The sequence below is a fragment of the Ochotona curzoniae genome, unplaced genomic scaffold (assembly GCF_017591425.1).
Source record: "Ochotona curzoniae isolate NIBS_2020 unplaced genomic scaffold, NIBS_Ocur_1.0 contig_1, whole genome shotgun sequence".
NCBI classification, from domain to species: Eukaryota; Metazoa; Chordata; class Mammalia; order Lagomorpha; family Ochotonidae; genus Ochotona; species Ochotona curzoniae.
In genome coordinates this window covers 1,322,653-1,342,735 of record NW_024464918.1, presented here as the reverse complement: position 1 = coordinate 1,342,735, position 20,083 = coordinate 1,322,653, and the positions used below count along the sequence as shown (strand labels likewise).

General features: G+C 44.1%; 2 protein-coding genes across 5 annotated transcripts; both read left to right on the top strand.

Moving 5' to 3' along the window:
* The first annotated feature begins 1,289 nt into the window (after positions 1-1,289).
* LOC121153022 (protocadherin beta-2-like) lies at positions 1,290-9,093 on the top strand. Of its 2 annotated transcripts, XM_040975424.1 has the most exons (4): positions 1,290-1,311; positions 6,545-8,010; positions 8,089-8,646; positions 8,692-9,093. In XM_040975424.1, the coding sequence occupies exons 1-4, from the start codon at positions 1,290-1,292 to the stop codon at positions 9,091-9,093; spliced, it is 2,448 nt and encodes an 815-aa protein (XP_040831358.1). The 2 variants fall into 2 exon arrangements, with proteins under 2 accessions (XP_040831358.1, XP_040831349.1); XM_040975415.1 differs by lacking the exon at positions 1,290-1,311 and having other exon boundaries at positions 6,517-8,010; positions 8,089-9,093.
* A 4,235-nt stretch (positions 9,094-13,328) lies between these two features.
* On the top strand, positions 13,329-15,848 carry LOC121153008 (protocadherin beta-3-like). Of its 3 annotated transcripts, none has more exons than XM_040975402.1 (2): positions 13,329-15,407; positions 15,453-15,848. In XM_040975402.1, the coding sequence occupies exons 1-2, from the start codon at positions 13,329-13,331 to the stop codon at positions 15,846-15,848; spliced, it is 2,475 nt and encodes an 824-aa protein (XP_040831336.1). The 3 variants fall into 3 exon arrangements, with proteins under 3 accessions (XP_040831336.1, XP_040831328.1, XP_040831320.1); XM_040975394.1 differs by having other exon boundaries at positions 13,329-15,425; positions 15,468-15,848; XM_040975386.1 differs by having other exon boundaries at positions 13,329-15,431; positions 15,462-15,848.
* Positions 15,849-20,083: the final 4,235 nt, after the last annotated feature.

Below are 20,083 nucleotides of genomic sequence, written 5' to 3'. Positions count from 1 at the left end.
CTGGGAGATGAAGGAAAAATAACACAACATTTTTTGAAGGTATCACTTAAAACTGTTTAGGATACTTTCAGAGATGAATTAAGGAACTGTTCATACAAGAGCAGAAAGTCATAAAAGTATCAAAAATTAAACTAAAGCAGATGGATACAGTTAATTGGAAATTTCAAAAAAAATATATTTATTAGAGAGAAAGCACCCATCCTCTGGCTTGTCCATAATGGCCAGGGAGCAGAAACTGAGAGCCAAAAGTTTGGTTCTGATCTGTGTGATTAGCAGGCATCCAGCTACTTGATGCATCATCCTGCTTGCAGGGTCTGTACTAGCAAGATGCTGGAATAAGGAGACAGAGCTGAATGTTGAACCCAGGTACTCCAACATGAAAATTGGGTGTCCTAGCCAGTGTCTTACTCAGTAGGCCAAACACCCTCCCTGCCAACTAGAAGTTTCAGAACTGAAACACAGACTTTGTAATAAAACTTCAGCAGATGGCATAAAGGCTAGAAAGGCTCAAAGGCTGAGGGTTACATATAGCTATGGGGTCATAACATCTGGAAATGACTTTCCTCATGTTTGAGGCAGGCCAGTAACCAAAAATATCTTTGGAGCCTGGCTTCCTTTATAATGTGGTGGCTAGGATCCAAGAGCAAATATTGTGTTCACTATTTTTTTATTTTTATTTTTGAAATTTATCATACAATTCTACAGATAGTCTGGGATTCCCTTCGCCCCAATTTCCACCCCCTGACTGATTTTCCCATAATGTCACAACTCTTCATAAGGAGTTATAATTCCATCAGTCTGCTATTTAAGTGTCACTATTTTTTTTTAAGTCACGCAGATCAGATTCAAGAGAAGAGGACATAGATCCCAATTATTCTTTTTTTAAAAGATAGACTTGTGTGTATCAGGAAATTCACTCTACTGTGCATCTTATTTCTTCTGCATGAATTTTCTCCCTTCTCTGCCACTTTATGCTTGTCATTTATTCAGGGAAGCCAGAGGGTTTTTAAATTTTTTTTTTTAAATCTTGCTTTTACTATGCAAAATTAGATTGCAGATTAATTATAAAGCACATTAAATAAAAATATTGTGATATGTTAGTGAACTTAGGGTAGGAAAAAATTTTTAATAAACAACCAGAAAGTACATGATGTAAGGCAAAGATCTATATTCTTAGTTCAGCACTTAAGATGTTTGCTCAGCGGCTTAAATCAAGAAAAATAGTAGAGGCTGAATGAATCTAAAAAGAATGAGAACTTGACGTAAGGAAAAAGAACCAATCTCCAACTATGGAAACTACTTTAACCAAAAAATAGTTTTCTATACCAGTAGTTTGTCAGTTATAGCTTCTTGAAAACTTTCTATTAAACATCCAAACCAGCCTCTGGATAATTCTCCAGTGTTCCAGTCTGTCTGTTCAACCTACGCAATTAACTGGTTTTACTTTTCTGACTTTTATGCAAAAATTAATATGATGGTTCTTAACCTGCGATGTTCCTAATTTGCTGTTCAATATGACATGAAACATGTAAATATAACACTTTGCTTTCAGTACGCAGCAGCGAAATCACATACATAGTTACAAACTCTGTGTAACAAATAAATGAGCTGGGTTGTATAATTTCTTAACTCTAACCACAAAAGCATATTCGGATCAGCTGGGGCACACTGGAAATTCATGGCAAGGATTCCTACTGAAAATCTGCCAGAAGCCTCAAAAACAAACAAACAAACAAACAAACAAACACCACCATACCCCCGCCCCCCAAATCCTCCTGCCAAAAGAGTAACCATCTCAAAAGTTTCGCGAATCCCCTCCCGCCTCTCCAGTCTTGGAGTTCGGATTTGAGGACACAAGAAAAATCTGCCCCTGGGGGAAGTCAGCAGCCAGAAAACCGTGTGTGTGTTAAAAACAGCTTCCACAGCCGCGGATAGCTTCCATAGTGCTATCACGGAATGGATTTCAAAACAGCTCCAATCAGTTCAATTAAACACAGCAACTACGTTTAGGTGTCTGCGGACCGCTCGTACTTAGCAAGCCTCCAAGTCCCCTACGCACAGGGCTATCGGCTTCCTTTCGGAACGTAGATAACCGGAAGTCATTGTGACGAGCTCTTCCGGTGCCATCATAAAAGCAGTCCTTCCAGGAGAAAGCGGAAGAGATGCTGCATGTCCGACCGCTGCGGGGACTGGGAGTCCCTCGTTTATAGGTCTGGCTTTCTGGCTTCCGGGTGTACGATTTCATAGGTGTGAATTTACTACGGAAGTGTTTACCCGTGCGGAAGCCGGAGTTACAGCCCCGCTTCTCTCTTGCCATTAGCTGCAGTAAGCTTTCACATGAAAATAAAGACCTTTGTGAATTTAGTACATTTATTTCATGTAATTGAAGAAGACTCGGGAAAGTTTCGTGGAAGGAAGGAACGATCAGAAAGGTACTATGTCTGGATTTTAACCATGACATCTGTTTATTCTATTTGAAAAATAGGAAAATTTCCACTGCAAAGAATGACTTCTGTGTCCCAGTTCTTATCCCTTTATTGAGGAAGTTATGATTAAATTTGGTCTTTGAAAGTTGGAGCTGAGGTGGGGGAGATATATGAAGACTTGTGTATGCCCGGGAAATTCACTCTACTGTGTGTCTTACTCCTTCTGTACTAATTATTTTTCTCCCTTCTCTGCCACTTTATGCTTGTCATTTATTCATGGAAGCCTCGCCTGACCCCCTAGTTAAATAAAAATGTTATGATAAGCTCTCATAGAGCCATTCAGTTGTTTATTTGTAATATTTAGCTAAATTGCTATCTTCCATTCATTTGTGTGATTGTATCAGACCAAACTCCCTAAGGGTAGGGAAGAGTGGTTTTGCTTACAATTTGTGTTCTGCAGAGACGTCTCAGTTTTAGGTGTGGAGGAGGCTCTCAACACATACTTGCTAAATAAATTAATGTTGTTAAACACATTAGATGCTATAACTTCTGGAAGGAGACCAGACATTAGGGAGTTGAGATTACTGCAAAACATAAATGAGGTTGAAAATCAGAAATAATATTCAGAAGTGGGAAAGTTATATTTCTATGAGATCTGTGGGTTAGATTTCTGTTAATACAATTGTGTTTATTCTCTATTAGTATATAATTCTGAGAATGAGTTATGAAAGTAGGGAAAATAAATGAATAAATAGGGATCTATATTATCCAGACTAATACTTTGGTGGGAAAACATTAGTCTGCCTTATTCAAAATAATCTGCCTTTCATGTCCAGATTTATATTGTTTTGGGAAAATCCAGAGTATTGTTCAGAACATGATCACCATATTATTCATGGGTAATCTCATTTATTTATTATTTTTATTTTTTAAAATGTTGAATTTTATGGTACCATTCCATGATAATCTAATTTATCTTATGGAGAATACAAATATTAATCTTACATCAGATGGAATCATTCAACAAATCCTTATTAAGGAATTATTTCCACAGAATTCCAAATTTTTGAGGTGCTTACAGTAACCTGGGAAAGGAATTATATATGTAATATGCTTACGAGTATACATGCTTTCATGTTTCTTTTCATGAAAATAGACTGCTCTTTTAATTTTACTTTTCCATGAATTTTTTAGACTGTGTGTGTGTTTGTACATTTTTAGTGGGGTTATGGAATATTTCCCTTAAGACAATTTACATTTAAACTATGAGGAAAATCAAAGACTCACCATCATGGTCAAGTAGAACATACATGAAAAAGAAATGTTAGACTAGAAGGAACTTTGAAATCCTGGGGTACAAAGAGAAAGTATAGCAGGAAGTAACTTATTAAGGAGAAGAATGGGCTATGAGTGAAGCTAGAAATATTGACAGGGTCCATGGCACATATGGACGTGAATTAGTGACTCTGACAGGAACATTTTAGTGTTTCATTATAAAGGGTTGAGGAAATTAGGTACTTGATATTAACACTGTGTTTATAAAATATTTTCAAGAAGATTGAATATATAGGAATTCATAAAAATGGCGTGGCAATGAAAGGGAATGGAGGGTCCTAGCAAGACATTAAAGATAGAAGATAAAACCAAGTAGTTCCTTGAACAGAGAGAGAGAGAGATTGGATATCAGGAGATGAACCCAATTCCAAATAAACAAGGGTGAAAACCATGAGCGAAATGATAAGGATTTAAGCTATATTTGAAGGCTCTGCAATCCTCGCAGCCCCCGTTCATGTAGTTTACCCCTAAACCTTTGAGTAAAGTTTCCTATCCTCAGATTGCCTGAGGTATGACCAAAAAACCTGATTTCAACTCCATTTCTAAAATGAAAGTCTTCATAACTTCTCAGAGAAAGTCATTTTTTGCTTTTCCTGGTATTTGAGAAATGACAGCTGAGAAATTGAATAGTCTATTATCAGCAGTACTGGTCTCAATCAGGGAACTATTCAGATGATTAGTATCAACTTTCTGTTTGAAATAAAGTGATTTGATGATTTTGATGATAAAAATGATATAAGGTATATACAAATGTAAAAGTACAGGGAAAGCAACTGAAATATTTATTATATATACAAGTCCACTGAATTGCTATATAACATACCCTTTGTGATTGTTAATTTTTACTGTTTCCTTGTTTATCAAATGTCAAAACAAATTGATTTTTCAGCAACTAATTTCCAAGCATCTCCAATACATTTAAAAGGAAACATCACTTAAGAAGGACCACAAAGCAACTTAACATACTTTCCTGCATCAGTGCTTAGTACTCTCCAGTGTTTAGTGCTCTCAAAAAGGATACAAAAGAATATGCCTCCGGTAAGACCCATTTATTAATATTTAGTGTGCTGATTATTGCTGAGAAGAAGAAATATAAATATACTAGATAATAAGTAATTTAGATAAATGAAACATTTTCTATTTTCATTTGCCTTTATCAATTATTTTTTCTTTCTGAAGAATGTGAAACATTGAGAAGCTCAGCTGGTGGGTGAAACAGATGGCAAGCACAGTGCTGTTTTCAGTTCCACATCACTTTACCGTCTCTGTAAGGGCTGGAGCGGAAACACTGGACAGACTTTATGCAGGGATATATTTACTGGAGGATGTCAGAAGTAATAATGGAATAGTTAAAATCCAAGGCCAAGTTTGATTCTGATTTGTTGAGCAAGGTAGTGAACAGCAAAATTCTGTTCGAAGGGTGCTGCAAATAAGGTAGAGATTTGGGACTTAGGGTGGAGAATTTCTGGCTGGGAAGAATGGAAGGGTGGGCAATATTTCTAAAGATAAACAATAGCAATTTCAAAGCAGTGCACACTCAGAATCTAATTACTAAATAGAAATTGGATCCAGTATGCAGACCGAGAAGGACATTGCATTTTCAGTTGCTAAAAGAGAATGTGTTGGATTTTTTTTTTTTCAAATTGAGTTGAGACTCAGCTAGAGTCAAGATCCAGATATTCCTGGGTTTAGGAATGCTGTGAAAAATCCAGTGAGGCATTCCTATGGGGAGCCAAGTTTGTATTGAAGGCAGAACTTAAATATAGACAGTGTAGCATTAGTAAGTATTCCTTGGATCCCAGTTTCCATGCTTTCTCTTTTACTCGGTAAGAGAGCAATGGCAGGAAACATCTGAAACAGATAAGCAAGTTTCTCGGTGTAAAGAAATAATGAAGTTAATTTTACCCTAATAGTGGATGATGAATGCAGATCTGCATGTGTTCACTAAAGTCATGAATTTCAGTAATATTGTTCAGCTGGACTATATACAGCAGAAAGAATTCTCTTCCTCACCGTTTTTTGTGAACCATTTGGATATAGGACATAATAGAAAACTATTTTTTTGTTCTGGCTACTGAAGACTTAATGAAGACTTCCAAGTCCTTTTACTTTTCCATTGGGGTTGACACTAATGATGTTAACCTGGTCACCCTTGAGTTATACAGAAAAACTGAGTTTGCATAAAAAATAGGGGCTTCCCAACAATGGCCTCTTGGGGTATCATCGTAGGAATGAGGCCACTCCAGGATTCCTAAGTTTGCTTCTTCCAGAAAAGAGATGCTCGGATCTGAGCGGAGGCTCGAGTTAGGAGTCTGTTGATGGTTGACGTTTCGTTGTGAATGCAAGGAAACTGGATCCAGAATACAAACCGATTTTAGGATACTACATTTTTAGTTGTTAAGTATCAACAGTGAAACCACTGTGTTGAGAGGAACTACATGAAAATACTAGATTTAGAGTGCTGTCTCGATTAAGGTCTGGAATTTCCTCAAGTTTGGAGAACAAATACCTGCAAAGGACGCAGGGTGGCGCTGTAGCCTTAGAAGTAAAAGAAACTAAGCGTCCGTTTGTTCATTCAGCATCTGGACGCTGGGTTAAAGACGCCAGCAGGAGGAGGGGGCTTTCTGAGGCAGTGGCTCTGGGAAATCCAGGCTTTCCTGGCTCGCCCTCATCCCCGAATCTGCGCGATACGGGAAGATAAGTCAGCGCCGGTGGGATCACGAGCTGGAGAGGTTTTGCTGGCCCACCAGAAGCGATGGAGGCCTGGAGGGGAAAGGCACACGCCCTGAAACAAAGGCAAGTCTTGACATTCTTTGTTTTGATGGGCATAGCTCAGGGTGCTTCGGAGCCTGGGCGCTATTCGGTGGCCGAGGAAACTGAGAGTGGCTCTTTTGTGGCCAATGTGTTAAAAGACCTGGGGCTGGAGGTAGGAGAACTGGCTGCGCGGGGGGCCCAGATCATTTCCAAAGGGAAAAAAATAGGTTTGCGGTTGGACAGGCAGACCGGGGATTTGCTATTAAGTGAGAAGCTGGACCGGGAGGCATTGTGCGGCCCCACGGAGCCCTGTGTGCTGCCTTTGCAGGTACTACTGGAAAAACCCTTGCAGTTTTTTCAGGCCGAGCTGCGCATTAGGGATATAAATGATCACTCTCCCGTTTTTCTGGACAAGGAAATCATTTTGAAAATCCCAGAGAGTCTGTCTCCTGGAACTACTTTCCTAATAGAAGGTGCCCAGGACTCAGACATAGGAAGTAATGGTCTCCAAAACTACACCATCAGCCCCAATTTCCACTTCCACCTGAAGCTACAAGCGAGCCCCGATGGCATGATGCTGCCGCCTCAGCTGGTGCTGGACAAAGCCCTGGATCGCGAGGAGGAGGCTGAGATCAGGTTGATTCTCACAGCTCTGGACGGCGGGACGCCATCCAGGTCTGGCACCGCCCTGGTCCGCATAGAAGTCCTAGACATCAATGACAATGCCCCTGAGTTCACACAGATGCTCTATGAGGTGCAAGTGCCAGAGAACAGCCCCGTGGGCTCCCAGGTGGCCACTGTTCTCGCTAGGGATTTAGACGATGGAGCCTATGGAGAAATATCTTACGTATTTTCCCAAGCCTCTGAGGATGTTCGCAAAACATTTCAAATAAAAGAAAAGTCCGGTGAGCTCATTCTAAACCAGGAACTGGATTTCGAATCAATCAAGACTTACACAGTCACGATTCAGGCCACTGACGGTGGAGGACTCTCCGGAAGTTGCGTGGTACATGTTCAGGTGATGGATTTGAATGACAACCCTCCAGAACTGACCATCTCCACACTCATTACTCAGATCCCAGAAAACTCGGAGGAGACTGTGGTGGCTGTGTTCAGCGTTTCAGATCCTGACTCGGGAGACAACGGAAGAATCGTGTGCTCCATCCAAGATGATGTGCCTTTCTTCCTGAAACCGTCTGTGGAGAACTTCTACACTCTCGTGGCAAACGCAGCACTGGACAGGGAGGCCAGGGCTCAGTACACCATCACCATCACCATCTCAGACCTGGGCACGCCCAGGCTGCAGAGCCAGCACAACGTGACAGTGCACGTGTCCGACGTCAACGACAACGCGCCCACCTTCAGCCAGGCCCTGTACACTCTGTTCGTGCTGGAGAACAACAGCCCCGCGCTGCACATCGGCAGCGTGAGCGCCAGCGACAGAGACGCGGGCACCAACGCCCAGCTCACCTACTCGCTGCTCACACAAGACCAGGCAACGCAGCAGCCACAGGGACAGGAGCAGGGGCAGGGGCAGGGGCAGGGACAGGGACAGGGGCAGGCTCGGCCGCAGCAGGTGGACGTGGGCGCGCTGGTGGCCCTGGACGCGGCGAGCGGGCAGCTGTTCGCGCTGCGCGCGCTCGACTACGAGACCCTGCGCGCCTTCGAGTTCGGCGTGCGCGCGTCGGACGGCGGGTCTCCGGCGCTGAGCGGCGAGGCGCGCGTGCGCGTGGTGCTGCGCGACGCCAACGACCACGCGCCGCGCGTGCTGTACCCGCCGCGCAACGGCTCTGCGGCGGGCGCGTGCCCCGAGCTGGTGCCGCGCGGCGCCGAGGCGGGCTACGTGGTGAGCAAGGTGGTGGCGGTGGACGGCGACTCGGGCCGCAACGCGTGGCTGTCGTACGAGCTGCTGCAGGCCACGGAGCCCGGGCTGTTCGGCGTGTGGGCGCACAGCGGCGAGGTGCGCACGGCGCGGCCTGTGAGCGAGCGCGACGCGCCGCAGCAGCGGCTGCTGGTGCAGGTGCGCGACCACGGCGAGCCGCCGCTCTCGGCCAGCGTGGCGCTGCACGTGCTGCTGGTGGACGGCTTCTCGCAGCCCTACCTGCCGCGGCCCGACGCGCCGGAGGGGCAGGCGGGGCAGGCGGGGCAGGCGGGTGTGGGGGGTTTGGGGGGCGAGGCTGGGCAGGCGGAGGCGCTGACGGTGTCGCTGGTGGTGGCGCTGGCGGCGGTGTCTTCTCTGTTCTTGGCGTCTGTGTTGGCGCTGGTGGCCGCGCGGCTGTGTGGGCGCGGCGGGGCCGGGGCTGGGGCTGTGGCGGTGGGGTCAGGGTGTGGGGTGTCTGTGGCCGAGGGCCGCTTCTTCCCTGCCGGGGCTGGGTGTGGTGGTGTGGGTCCTCTGGTGGACGTGGGCGGGGCGGGGACGCTGTCGCAGAGCTACCAGTATGAGGTGTGTGTGAGTGGAGGGAGTGGGACTGGTGAGTTCAAGTTCATGAAGCCGATTATTCCCAGCTTGCTGGTTCATGATTCAGTGAGGGTTGATGAAGCAAACCCTAGTTTCAGGGATAGTTTTGAATATAATTAAATGCAATTAAAATTGTATTGTGTCTAATATTAGTTAATATATGGGATTTTTTTTCCTCTTTAGCATCTTGTCTGTTGGAAATGACTTTCTTTGAAAATCACGACCCTATCCCCCTTCTGTGAATGGTACTGATATTCCAGAAGTAAATGTAGCTTTAGGGTGGATGTGATGATGTAAAAATGTAAATTTTCTATGCATTCTAATTTTGCTTTGTTTCTTTGTAACCTTATTTGATTTAAAATGTGAAACTAAGTTGCATATTTCAAAAAAACTCTAAAAATTTTCATTTTCTACCCTTCCTTGTCAGTTGTGAAGATCAACATTTAAGGTGTTTAGTGTCATTACACGGATTATATTTCATCAGCCTGCAATCTTTGTGCTTGCTTTGTCCTCTTAGACCAGTCTTTTGCTTCTGAACTTACACGGGCTGTCATTAACGTGTGTTTCTGAATAAAATAGTATCTTCCCCTTGTTTATCCAAATATATCTGCAAATGTTAGCTTTAAAGATTATGAGAACTTTTTCGGATTCTACAAAACATTCACATTGTTAGTGTAAAGATTCCGTTGTCTTAAATCACTCATTCGAATTCTAAATGTGATTAGATAGCATATGTCCAATGATTTTAAAAGGCATATTATATGCATGTTGTATTTCAGATAGTTCTGTCTAAACCTACATATTCTAATCAGGTCCTTTAAAAATGTTTTAATAATGAAAAATCCTTTTACTCAGTACTTAATTAAAATCCCAAAATAAGAGGGGCTATATATTTTTGTTCTTTATGAAGTTTTAGAAGCTTTAGATGTGGTTTGCCGTTGTATTTTTCTTTTTTTTTTTTTTAAAGATTTATTTTTTATTATTTTTTCATTGGAAAGGCGGATATACAGAGAGGAGAGACAGAGAGGAAGATCTTCCGTCCGATGATTCACTCCCCAAGTGAGCGCAATGGTCGATGCTATGCCGATCCGAAGCCAGGAGCCTCTTTCGGGTCTCCCACGCGGGTGCAGGGTCCCAAAGCTTTGGGCCGTCCTCGACTGCCTTCCCGGGCCACAGGCAGGGAGCTGGAAGGGAAGCAGGGCTGCCGGGATTAGAACCGGCGCCCATATGGGATCCCGGGCGTGCAAGGCGAGGACCTTTAACCACTTGCGCCACTGCGCCGGGCCCTGTATTTTTCTTTTTAAACAAAATTTATTTTCTTTGAGAGACAGAGAATGGCAATCTTCCATTCACTTCCATTATCCCCAAATAACTGCAGTGGGCCTCATCAAAGCCAGGAATCAGAGGCCTGGTGTGGTAGCCTAATGGCTAAATCCTGACCTTGCACATGCTGGGATCCGGTATGAGAGCTCTGGTTGTAATTCTGGCAGCCCCGTTTCACATCCAGCTCCCTGCTTGCAGCTTGGGAAAGCAGTGCAGGGTGGCCCCAAGCCTTGGAACCCTCTACTCACATGGGAGACCTGACCTGAAGGAAGCTCCTGGTTCTGGCTTTGGATCAGCTCAGCTCTGGCTGGCTACTGTGGCCAGTTGGATAGTGAACTAGTCAATGGAAGATCTTTCTCTGTGTCTCTCCTCCTCTCTATGTATCTGACTGTCCAACAAAAATAAAATAAATGTTATAAGAAAGAAGCCAGGAACTAGATCTCTCCTGTGGATGAGATCCCTATTTTGGATGGCAAGATTCCCAAGCACAGGGCCATCTTCTACTGCTTTCCTGGGTCAGCAGCCAGGATCTGAGCGGGAAGTGAAGCAGCCAGAACTTGAAGCAGACCTCCAGCATTGTCTGTTTAAACTTTTCCCAAGTACTTGGGATTACATCACAAATAAGCCTTTGAGGGACAAGGGTTGTATTTATGTCTGTTTTGCAATGAATACTCCTATGTTACTCCATCAATTCTCTTGACTTTACAATGCTTTTATTGGTTGCTTAACATAATGTTCATCAGTAGATTTCCCCATATTATTACATGATTAACACAGTGACTAGAACATCAAAGTTCTTAATAAAATGAATGGCTGATGGAAGGATATTTTATTTAAGCACACTAAATACTTGAAGGATAAATTTTACTGAAATTAAATAGTCTGATGTATAATGAGTGACATTTAATTTTTTTAAAAAAATTATCCACTTATTTTATTAGAAGGAGAGAATTTTTACTGGCTCATTCCTCAGATGCTGTAACATCCAGAGTTGGAGCAGGCGGAGCCAGGATCCAGGAACTCAGTACAAGTCTCCCACAAGAGGGGCAGCAACTCAAGTACTTAAGTCATTGTCTGCTATCTCCCAAAGTATACCACAGCAGAAAGCTAGACTGTGCAGTAGAGCAAGGAGCCCAAAAAGGAGGTGAGGAGTCCCACACATATTTTTTAAATTCCCCAAATTATACTACTTTTGCTATTCAAACTGTTCACTGTTTTTCGTATGTCTGCATTTAGTGACAATCCTTACTGTCTCTTTCCTTCAACATACACGCCCCCTCCTTTTTTTTTAACTGCTTGATTTGAATCTCTTTCTGTTCACTGGTTTATGGGGAAATTTTGTGTTCAAGTTTATAATTTAAATTTTCTTCTATAATTCCCTAAATAATTCACCCATACTTCTTCACTTGTTGCAGTTTAACTTCTGATCCGTACATTTACAATGCATGTTATCCTGAATGTTATCTTATCCTTAAACTTTAAGCCATTCTACGTATATTTGAATATTATTAAAATGACAATATATGTGCAAAGCTGTTATTTTGAGGATGGCAGTGCTGGAGATTACCATCTTGGCATTTGAGGTCTCTGATCAATGAGTTCTAGGTTGTAGGTTGTAAATGATTGTAGGTTCTCTGGTAAGCCACATAATTCACCAATAACTGCTATTTCATTATCTGGACATTATGCTCAAATATATAGAAGTGTAATTCCTATTATCACTAATATTAAAACTAGACTCAATGAGTCACCATATAACATTCTTGATAACTTTGTAGATATACAAAAGAAACTAGATTAAACACATGATATTGTATTATTTCATTTTTCTGCCTAAAACTTTCAAATGGCTTCCTTTTGTTTTTTGAATAAAATGCAAGCATCCATTCTTTGCCCTGTTTCTTCATTCTCTTCTCTTCCCACTTGCTCTTAAGACACTGCTTTGGGTAAGCTATTCTTCCTTCAAGATCTGGACTAGCCATGCTTTTCCTCTCCCGGAATCTTCTCTCAGTGGTGTGCTTCTCCTCCTCGTTCATGTTCCAGATTAAATGGTGCAAGTTTCTTTGTGATGCCCTCAGGTCAGGTTCCCTTACTGGATGCTTTCAGCGAGCTCATTATAATGTTCAAGATAGTAGTATTGCTATTATTTACATATTTGTTTATAAACATGTCCACTCCATTAGAAGTAAAGCTGGAGATAGGTATTGCATTATTGTATTAAATGTAAGCTTCTACAAATGTGATATTTGTGGAATTAAGTTGACAGAATTCAAGCTAGTGATTGTGAAAATTACTGTGATTTGAGGAAGCATTGTGTTACTTGAGTCTGGAAGTGTGGAAGGAGTAGGCATTTGTACCCTGTTGGGTCTCCCCCCACACACATGATCATTATTACAGTTTTTAGTACCTATCTTGAAGTTGTGTTTGTAATGTTTTTCTGACTGTAAATGCAAAAATACAAAGAGGATAGTTATGCATGCTTATCAGAGCAAACTATTTTGAAGTTTGTATGAAATTAATGCTGACTGATGGGGTGGGAAAGCCAGTAACCTAGTATGTGGACACGTAAGCAAAAACCGTGTAAATAAAAACTGTACCAGACATTTTTCTTGAGGATAGGATCGCATTTAATTTTCCTAGGCTTTGCTTTACTTAATTCAAATAGCATGAGAAACTGCTCTAATAGTTTCACCTGAGCTTGATATGGGGAAATAAATGATCAAACAGCAAACATGGAAAAAAGGAACCCTCTCCAAGATTTTTAAATTGCCAGTGAACGCATGGTGGCGCTGTTGACTAACAAAGGCGAAGGAAACCTTTGTGTGGTACAAACTCTGACGACACGGATTCCGCGGAGTTATCTGGGGGGGAGTTGTGAACACGGGGAAATTATCAGCCAGCAGTATCGCGCCTCTTAAGACGATGATCTGCTAGGCCACCTCAGAAGGTTGAGAGGTGAAAAGATTGCTTTTCCCTACTTTGTCTGAGGCTCAGCTTGGCGACGCCGCTGGGAACATATGGCAGAGAAGGCAATGAGGTCCAGAGGCGAGCACTCTCTTAGACAAAGGCAAGTCCTCCTGCTTCTCTTTGTTTTCATGGGTGGGTTTCTTGCTGGGTCTGAGTCGAGACGCTATTCTGTGGCCGAGGAAAAAGACAAGGGTTTTGTAATAGCAAATGTGGCAAAGGATTTGGGGCTAAGGGTGGAGGAGCTGGCCTCAAGGGGGGCACAGGTGGTGTCCAAAGGAAGTAAGCAGTATTTCCAGCTTAACAAGCAGACCGGTGACCTGCTGCTCGCTGAGAAACTGGACCGGGAGGAGCTGTGTGGCCCCACGGAACCCTGCGTGCTGCACTTCCAAATACTGCTGCATAACCCCCTGCAGTTTCTTACTAGCGAGCTCCAGGTGACAGATGTGAACGACCACTGCCCGGTGTTCTTCGAAGAGGAAATGCGGCTGACAATCCTGGAAAGCACTCCGCCGGGAACAAAGTTCCAATTGGGAAGTGCTGAGGACTTGGATGTGGGGCTTAACAGTCTCCAAAACTACACCATTGACCCCAATTCCCATTTCCACGTCCTCACGAGCAGCCGCAGGGATGGGAGAAAGTTTCCCGAACTGGTGCTGGACAATGCACTGGACCGGGAGCAGCAGCCTGAGATGAACTTGCGGCTCACGGCGCTGGACGGCGGCTATCCGGCCAGGTCCGGGACCGCGCGGATCCGTATTATGGTCCTGGACGTAAACGACAACGCGCCAGCTTTTGCGCGCCCGGTCTATGAGGTGCAGATTCCGGAGAGCAGCCCAGTGGGTTCCGTGATCATCACTATTTCAGCTTCTGATTTAGATGCCGGAAGCTTTGGGGCCATCTCCTATAGGTTTTCTGCTGCTTCTGAGGACATTCTCAGAACTTTTCAATTAGATCCAGTAACCGGTGATGTGAGACTGGTCCGCGACTTGGACTTTGAGACAGTGCACGGGTATGAAGTGTTCGTGGAGGCCAAGGATGGTGGAGGCCTTGTGGGAAAATCTACAATCCTGGTTCAGGTGGTGGACGTGAACGACAACGCACCAGAGCTGACAGTGTCCTCGCTTACCAGCCCCATTCCCGAGAACTCTGGAGAGACTGTGGTGGCCATCTTCAGTGTCACTGACCTGGATTCTGGAGACAATGGGAAGGTCGTGTGCTCCATCCAAGATGATGTGCCTTTCTTCCTGAAACCGTCTGTGGAGAACTTCTACACTCTCGTGGCAAACGCAGCACTGGACAGGGAGGCCAGGGCTCAGTACACCATCACCATCACCGTCTCTGACCTGGGCACGCCCAGGCTGCAGAGCCAGCACAATGTGACAGTGCACGTGTCCGACGTCAACGACAACGCGCCCACCTTCAGCCAGGCCCTGTACACCCTGTTCGTGCTGGAGAACAACAGCCCCGCGCTGCACATCGGCAGCGTGAGCGCCAGCGACAGGGACGCGGGCACCAACGCCCAGCTCACCTACTCGCTGCTTACACAAGACCAGGCAACGCAGCAGCCACAGGGACAGGGACAGGAGCAGGTGGACGTGGGCGCGCTGGTGGCCCTGGACGCGGCGAGTGGGCAGCTGTTCGCACTGCGCGCGCTCGACTACGAGACCCTGCGCGCCTTCGAGTTCGGCGTGCGCGCGTCGGACGGCGGGTCTCCGGCGCTGAGCGGCGAGGCGCGCGTGCGCGTGGTGCTGCGCGACGCCAACGACCACGCGCCGCGCGTGCTGTACCCGCCGCGCAACGGCTCTGCGGCGGGCGCGTGCCCCGAGCTGGTGCCGCGCGGCGCCGAGGCGGGCTACGTGGTGAGCAAGGTGGTGGCGGTGGACGGCGACTCGGGCCGCAACGCGTGGCTGTCGTACGAGCTGCTGCAGGCCACGGAGCCCGGGCTGTTCGGCGTGTGGGCGCACAGCGGCGAGGTGCGCACGGCGCGGCCTGTGAGCGAGCGCGACGCGCCGCAGCAGCGGCTGCTGGTGCAGGTGCGCGACCACGGCGAGCCGCCGCTCTCGGCCAGCGTGGCGCTGCACGTGCTGCTGGTGGACGGCTTCTCGCAGCCCTACCTGCCGCGGCCCGACGCGCCGGCGGGGCAGGCGGGGCAGGCGGGGCAGGCGGGTGTGGGGGGTTTGGGGGGCGAGGCTGGGCAGGCGGAGGCGCTGACGGTGTCGCTGGTGGTGGCGCTGGCGGCGGTGTCTTCTCTGTTCTTGGCGTCTGTGTTGGCGCTGGTGGCCGCGCGGCTGTGTGGGCGCGGCGGGGCCGGGGCTGGGGCTGTGGCGGTGGGGTCAGGGTGTGGGGTGTCTGTGGCCGAGGGCCGCTTCTTCCCTGCCGGGGCTGGGTGTGGTGGTGTGGGTCCTCTGGTGGACGTGGGCGGGGCGGGGACGCTGTCGCAGAGCTACCAGTATGAGGTGTGTGTGAGTGGAGGGAGTGGGACTGGTGAGTTCAAATTCATGAAGCCGATTTTACCCAGTGTCTTTGTTCAGGACAGTGGGCAAAATGAAAACCCAAATGGTAGTAATAGCTCTGTGTTTAACTAAGCATGAAAATTTGATCAGTGAATATAAAAATTAGTAATTTTCCCATCACAATATCTCGCATGGTATTGGTGTCCAAGCCGTCACACTGAATGGCCGACTCTGTGCATGTCCCTCCAACGCTTGGGAGGAGTGTATGCCCTTTTTATTGGTGTTAATTGCATTTATCATGTTAAAATTACACTATGTTGGGTTGGTTTTTTCATATTCGAGCTTCTCTTGTGTGATTAATGTTTCAATAAGTATAAATCATATAGCATGAAGATAAATTTGTGGTTTTCAAAATGTAATTTCAATGAATAACTTTGAAGCTTTTTTGTAATCCCGAATTTGTATATATTCGTGGTATCTGCTTTTACATTTATCTTTTCATGTCTAGTATATTTCAAATTCGTTATATTTTCACCTTTGCGGTTAAGACCACTAGAACGCTGGCAAAAGTCGTGACATACTTTTTTCCTTCTAAATGGCACCTCCTCTCCTGCTGTGAGCAGGTTTTTCTCACGCTCATCTCAAATGGTTGCTACTTACCCAGCATATTTTGTGTTGTATAAATACTAATAGTAAATTTTAAAAGATAATTTTCTCTTATAAACGTTAAGAGTATCTCATGATTTGCCATCCTTTTCATTAAATAAATATATTAAAAAGCTATTTGATATCATTCCTCGTTCCCCCCCCTTTTTTTTTCAAATCCCAGACCTGAATTAGAGTGTAAGTTTCTCAAAAGTGCACACAGGTCTGGCGAGTATCAGTTATGCCTGCTCCTGCCTGTGAAGTCCACGTCCAAGCGATGTTAGTGTTTTGTTTTGGCGGAAGCTTTCCCCAGATTTCTAACATTCCAAAGAAATGCCTGCGATTCTTTTTGATTGGAATCATCATTGATCCCAGTTTTTTGTTTTACTTCATATTACTTTGCAGGTAGGAGCGGCCCTCATCAGCCAACACCGTGCTTTCTTCTTTTGCTTAACTATCGTTTGGGTTTTTTTTTTCTATAATGTAAGTCTCAATGATCTTGAGTTGATAAAATTTATCAAGCATGCCATTACATTTGCATGAAAAAATAGTGGACTGATACTGTATTTGAATCTCAATTGTCTGATTTCATGTACAATAAGCCCTCTCTAACTAGTTAAACTATGCATATATAACTGTAAGGCAGTTTGCAATTTTGGCCAAATATATTTTGCTTTACATCCTAACATTTGTTTTTAAATCTGAAATGCCCACCTACTGCAGTTTCAGTACTTGCGCTTTTCACCTAATTACTGATCACAGGGGTCCTTTAAGTCAATCTGGAGACCTAATTTGTGGCCTTTATTCAATTTAAAAACCGGAGAAGAGATCGTACTCAATACAGACAAAAAAGATGTCAGTCAACCTGTCCATTTATATAAGCTGCCCAAGCTTATACATATGATCACAAGGAATGTGGTTGACATGCCACCAATGAATTTCAACATCCTGAAAATCCAGGTTCACTGTTGTGTTCATGTCAGACTCCAGTTGGTACAATTATCCCAAAGTTACTGGGCACACCTACCTCTTTCTTGCTTGTATTAAAAAGCACAGATCTTGCCTCAGCTGCCACCAGTATCAATCAGTGTAAAATGGATCAGTTGTCACCAAATAACATTCACAATATACATGCCTTTTGAAATTAGGCCAATTTGTTATATTACAAAAATTTAGACTGGATAATAACCTGAATTTCAGTGAGTATTTTCTCACATGGTACTATCATGTGTTTATCTTTTACAATTCCTTTGCTCTTGTTTCTAGCCACAGTATGTAAGGAGAGCAACACAAACTTTTTGGGGACATGTGTTCTGAAGTCGGTGTGCTCTTATCACTTGAAGACCTTCTTGTCCTGTACTATTAAACTTTACAAAATACTTTTAAAATGGAAGGACCTAAGTTGTGGTGCAGGGCGTTAACCCATTGCTTGTAACACGGGCATCCTAGATGAAATTTTGAAGATAAAGGCCTAAGCACTTGGGTCTCTGCAACCCGTGAATGCGACCAGTTGGCTACTGGCTTTAGCCTGGCTCAGCCCCAGCTATTACAGGCATTAGTTAAGTGAACCAGCTGGCAGAAGATATCCTTCTCTCTGTGCCATCCAAATACATATTTTTTGGTTTAAAAAAGAGGGTGGTGTGATAGTTTAATTGGTTAATCTTACATCGACAAGCCCCAGCATCGCCTATGGGCTCTGGTTCACATTCTGGTTGCCCCATTTACCATCCAGCTCCCTGCTAGTGGTCTGGGAAGGCAGTGCAGGATGACTCCTGTCCTTGGAACCCTGTACCTACACAGGAGATCCAGAGGAGGCTCCTGGCTCCTGCCTTCAGATCAACTCAACTCTGGCCCTTGTTGCCATTCGGGGAGTGAAACAGTGAATGAAAAAACTTTCTGTCTCCTTTTCTCTGCAAAAATCTAACTTTCCAATTTAAAAAAACTTTAAAAAGAATCTTATAAATAGAATCACAGTGTTACTTTTTTTTTAATGAAAAGGTATTGTTACAAGTTCATATCAATAAACTTAAAAATTCATATATAAGAGAAAACATTATTTAAACACAATTTATGAAAACGGAAAGGTATTTTACTCATCGTATATTTATTTGCTGTTTTTTTTTTAGATTTGTTTATCTTTATTGGAAAGTCACATTTACAGAGAAAAGGAGAGAAAGATCTCCCACCCCCTGGTTCACTCCCCAAGTGGCCACATCTGAACTGATATGAAGCTAAGAGCTAGGAGCTCTTCCAGGTCTCCCATGTGGGTGCAGGGTCCTAAGGCTTTGGGCTGTCCTCGACTGCTTTCCCAGGCCACAAGCAGGGAGCTGGATGGGAAGCAGGGCTGCTGGGATTAGAACCAATGCCGATAAGGGATCCCAGCACATGCAAGGTGAGACCTTTAGCCTCTAGGTTACCATTCTGGGCCCTCATATTTCTTAAAGATTTATTTATTTTTGTGAAAGGCAGAATTCTAGAGGGAGGGAGAGACTGAAAAGGATAGATCATTCATCCACTTGTTCACTAGCTAAATGGCTGTACAGAGCAGAGCTGGGCTGGTATAAAAATAGTTAGGAGGCTCTTCTGCGTTCATGTGGGTTCAGCAGCCTAAGTACTTGGACCATCTTCTGCTACCTTTCCAGGCACATTAGCAGGAAGCTGCATTAGAAGTGGAACAGCTGGAACTCCAACAAGCACCCATATGGATTGCTGGCACCACAGGTGGGCAATTATGCCTGCTACAACACAGCATCAGCCCTTGCTTATTGCATTTTTAAAAAGATTTATTTTGTTTTTATTTGGAAGACATGCATACATAGAAAAAGACAGATAGAGAGGTTCATTCCCCAAATGGCTGCAATGGCTGCAATATTTAGAGCTGAGCTGATGCAGAGCCAGCATCCAGGAGATCTTCCGGATCTCCAGAGCTAGATCCGAAGTGGACCAGCTAGGACACCAATTGGCATCCATACTGGATGGGACAAGGTGAAGCTGTTGAGCTCAAGTGCTGGCCCCGACGCATTACATTTTAAAGAAAGTTGTGTTATATGTATTAAAAAAACCTTTTTATTTCAATTCACATCGGTGAATTTTTCCAAATAACTCAAGAATTAAACCAATTTATAGAAACTCAGAATGGACGACATTTCCTATAGCATTTCAGTATCAGCATAATCTGAACAGGTTATAACAACCAAGCTTGAACAGAACATTGTAAGAAAGGGAAATTATAAGCTCATCTCTTTCATAAGGAGAGATATCTTCATCTTTAAAAATGAACAAATTAGATTTGAACTGTATAAATAAAAGGGAAATAATAATGATTAGAGTGAGGATTATCTTAGGAATGCAAGTGTTTTTAATAGCTGTAGGTTAATGGTATGACTCACCATAAAAATTGATTAAGCAGAGCACGTCATATGATCATCACAATGGATAGAGGAAAAGTGACTAGATAAACCAGTTGATGATAAAATTGTTAACAAACTGAAATGGAAAGGAAGTTTCAGAGTTTCTTTACAAACAAGAGTGACTGTCAGCAGTGACAAATGAGAGGGGAACTTTGCCTTAGAGAAGAATGAAGCAGGGCTACTCAACCCTCCTGCTTCTATATTTCATCATAGACCATAACCGACGAAATAAGTAATTAAAGGCCCATTTAAAAGGGAAGGAATAAAAATATCTTTTTAAAAAAGAAGGATTTGTGATTTTACACCATCACA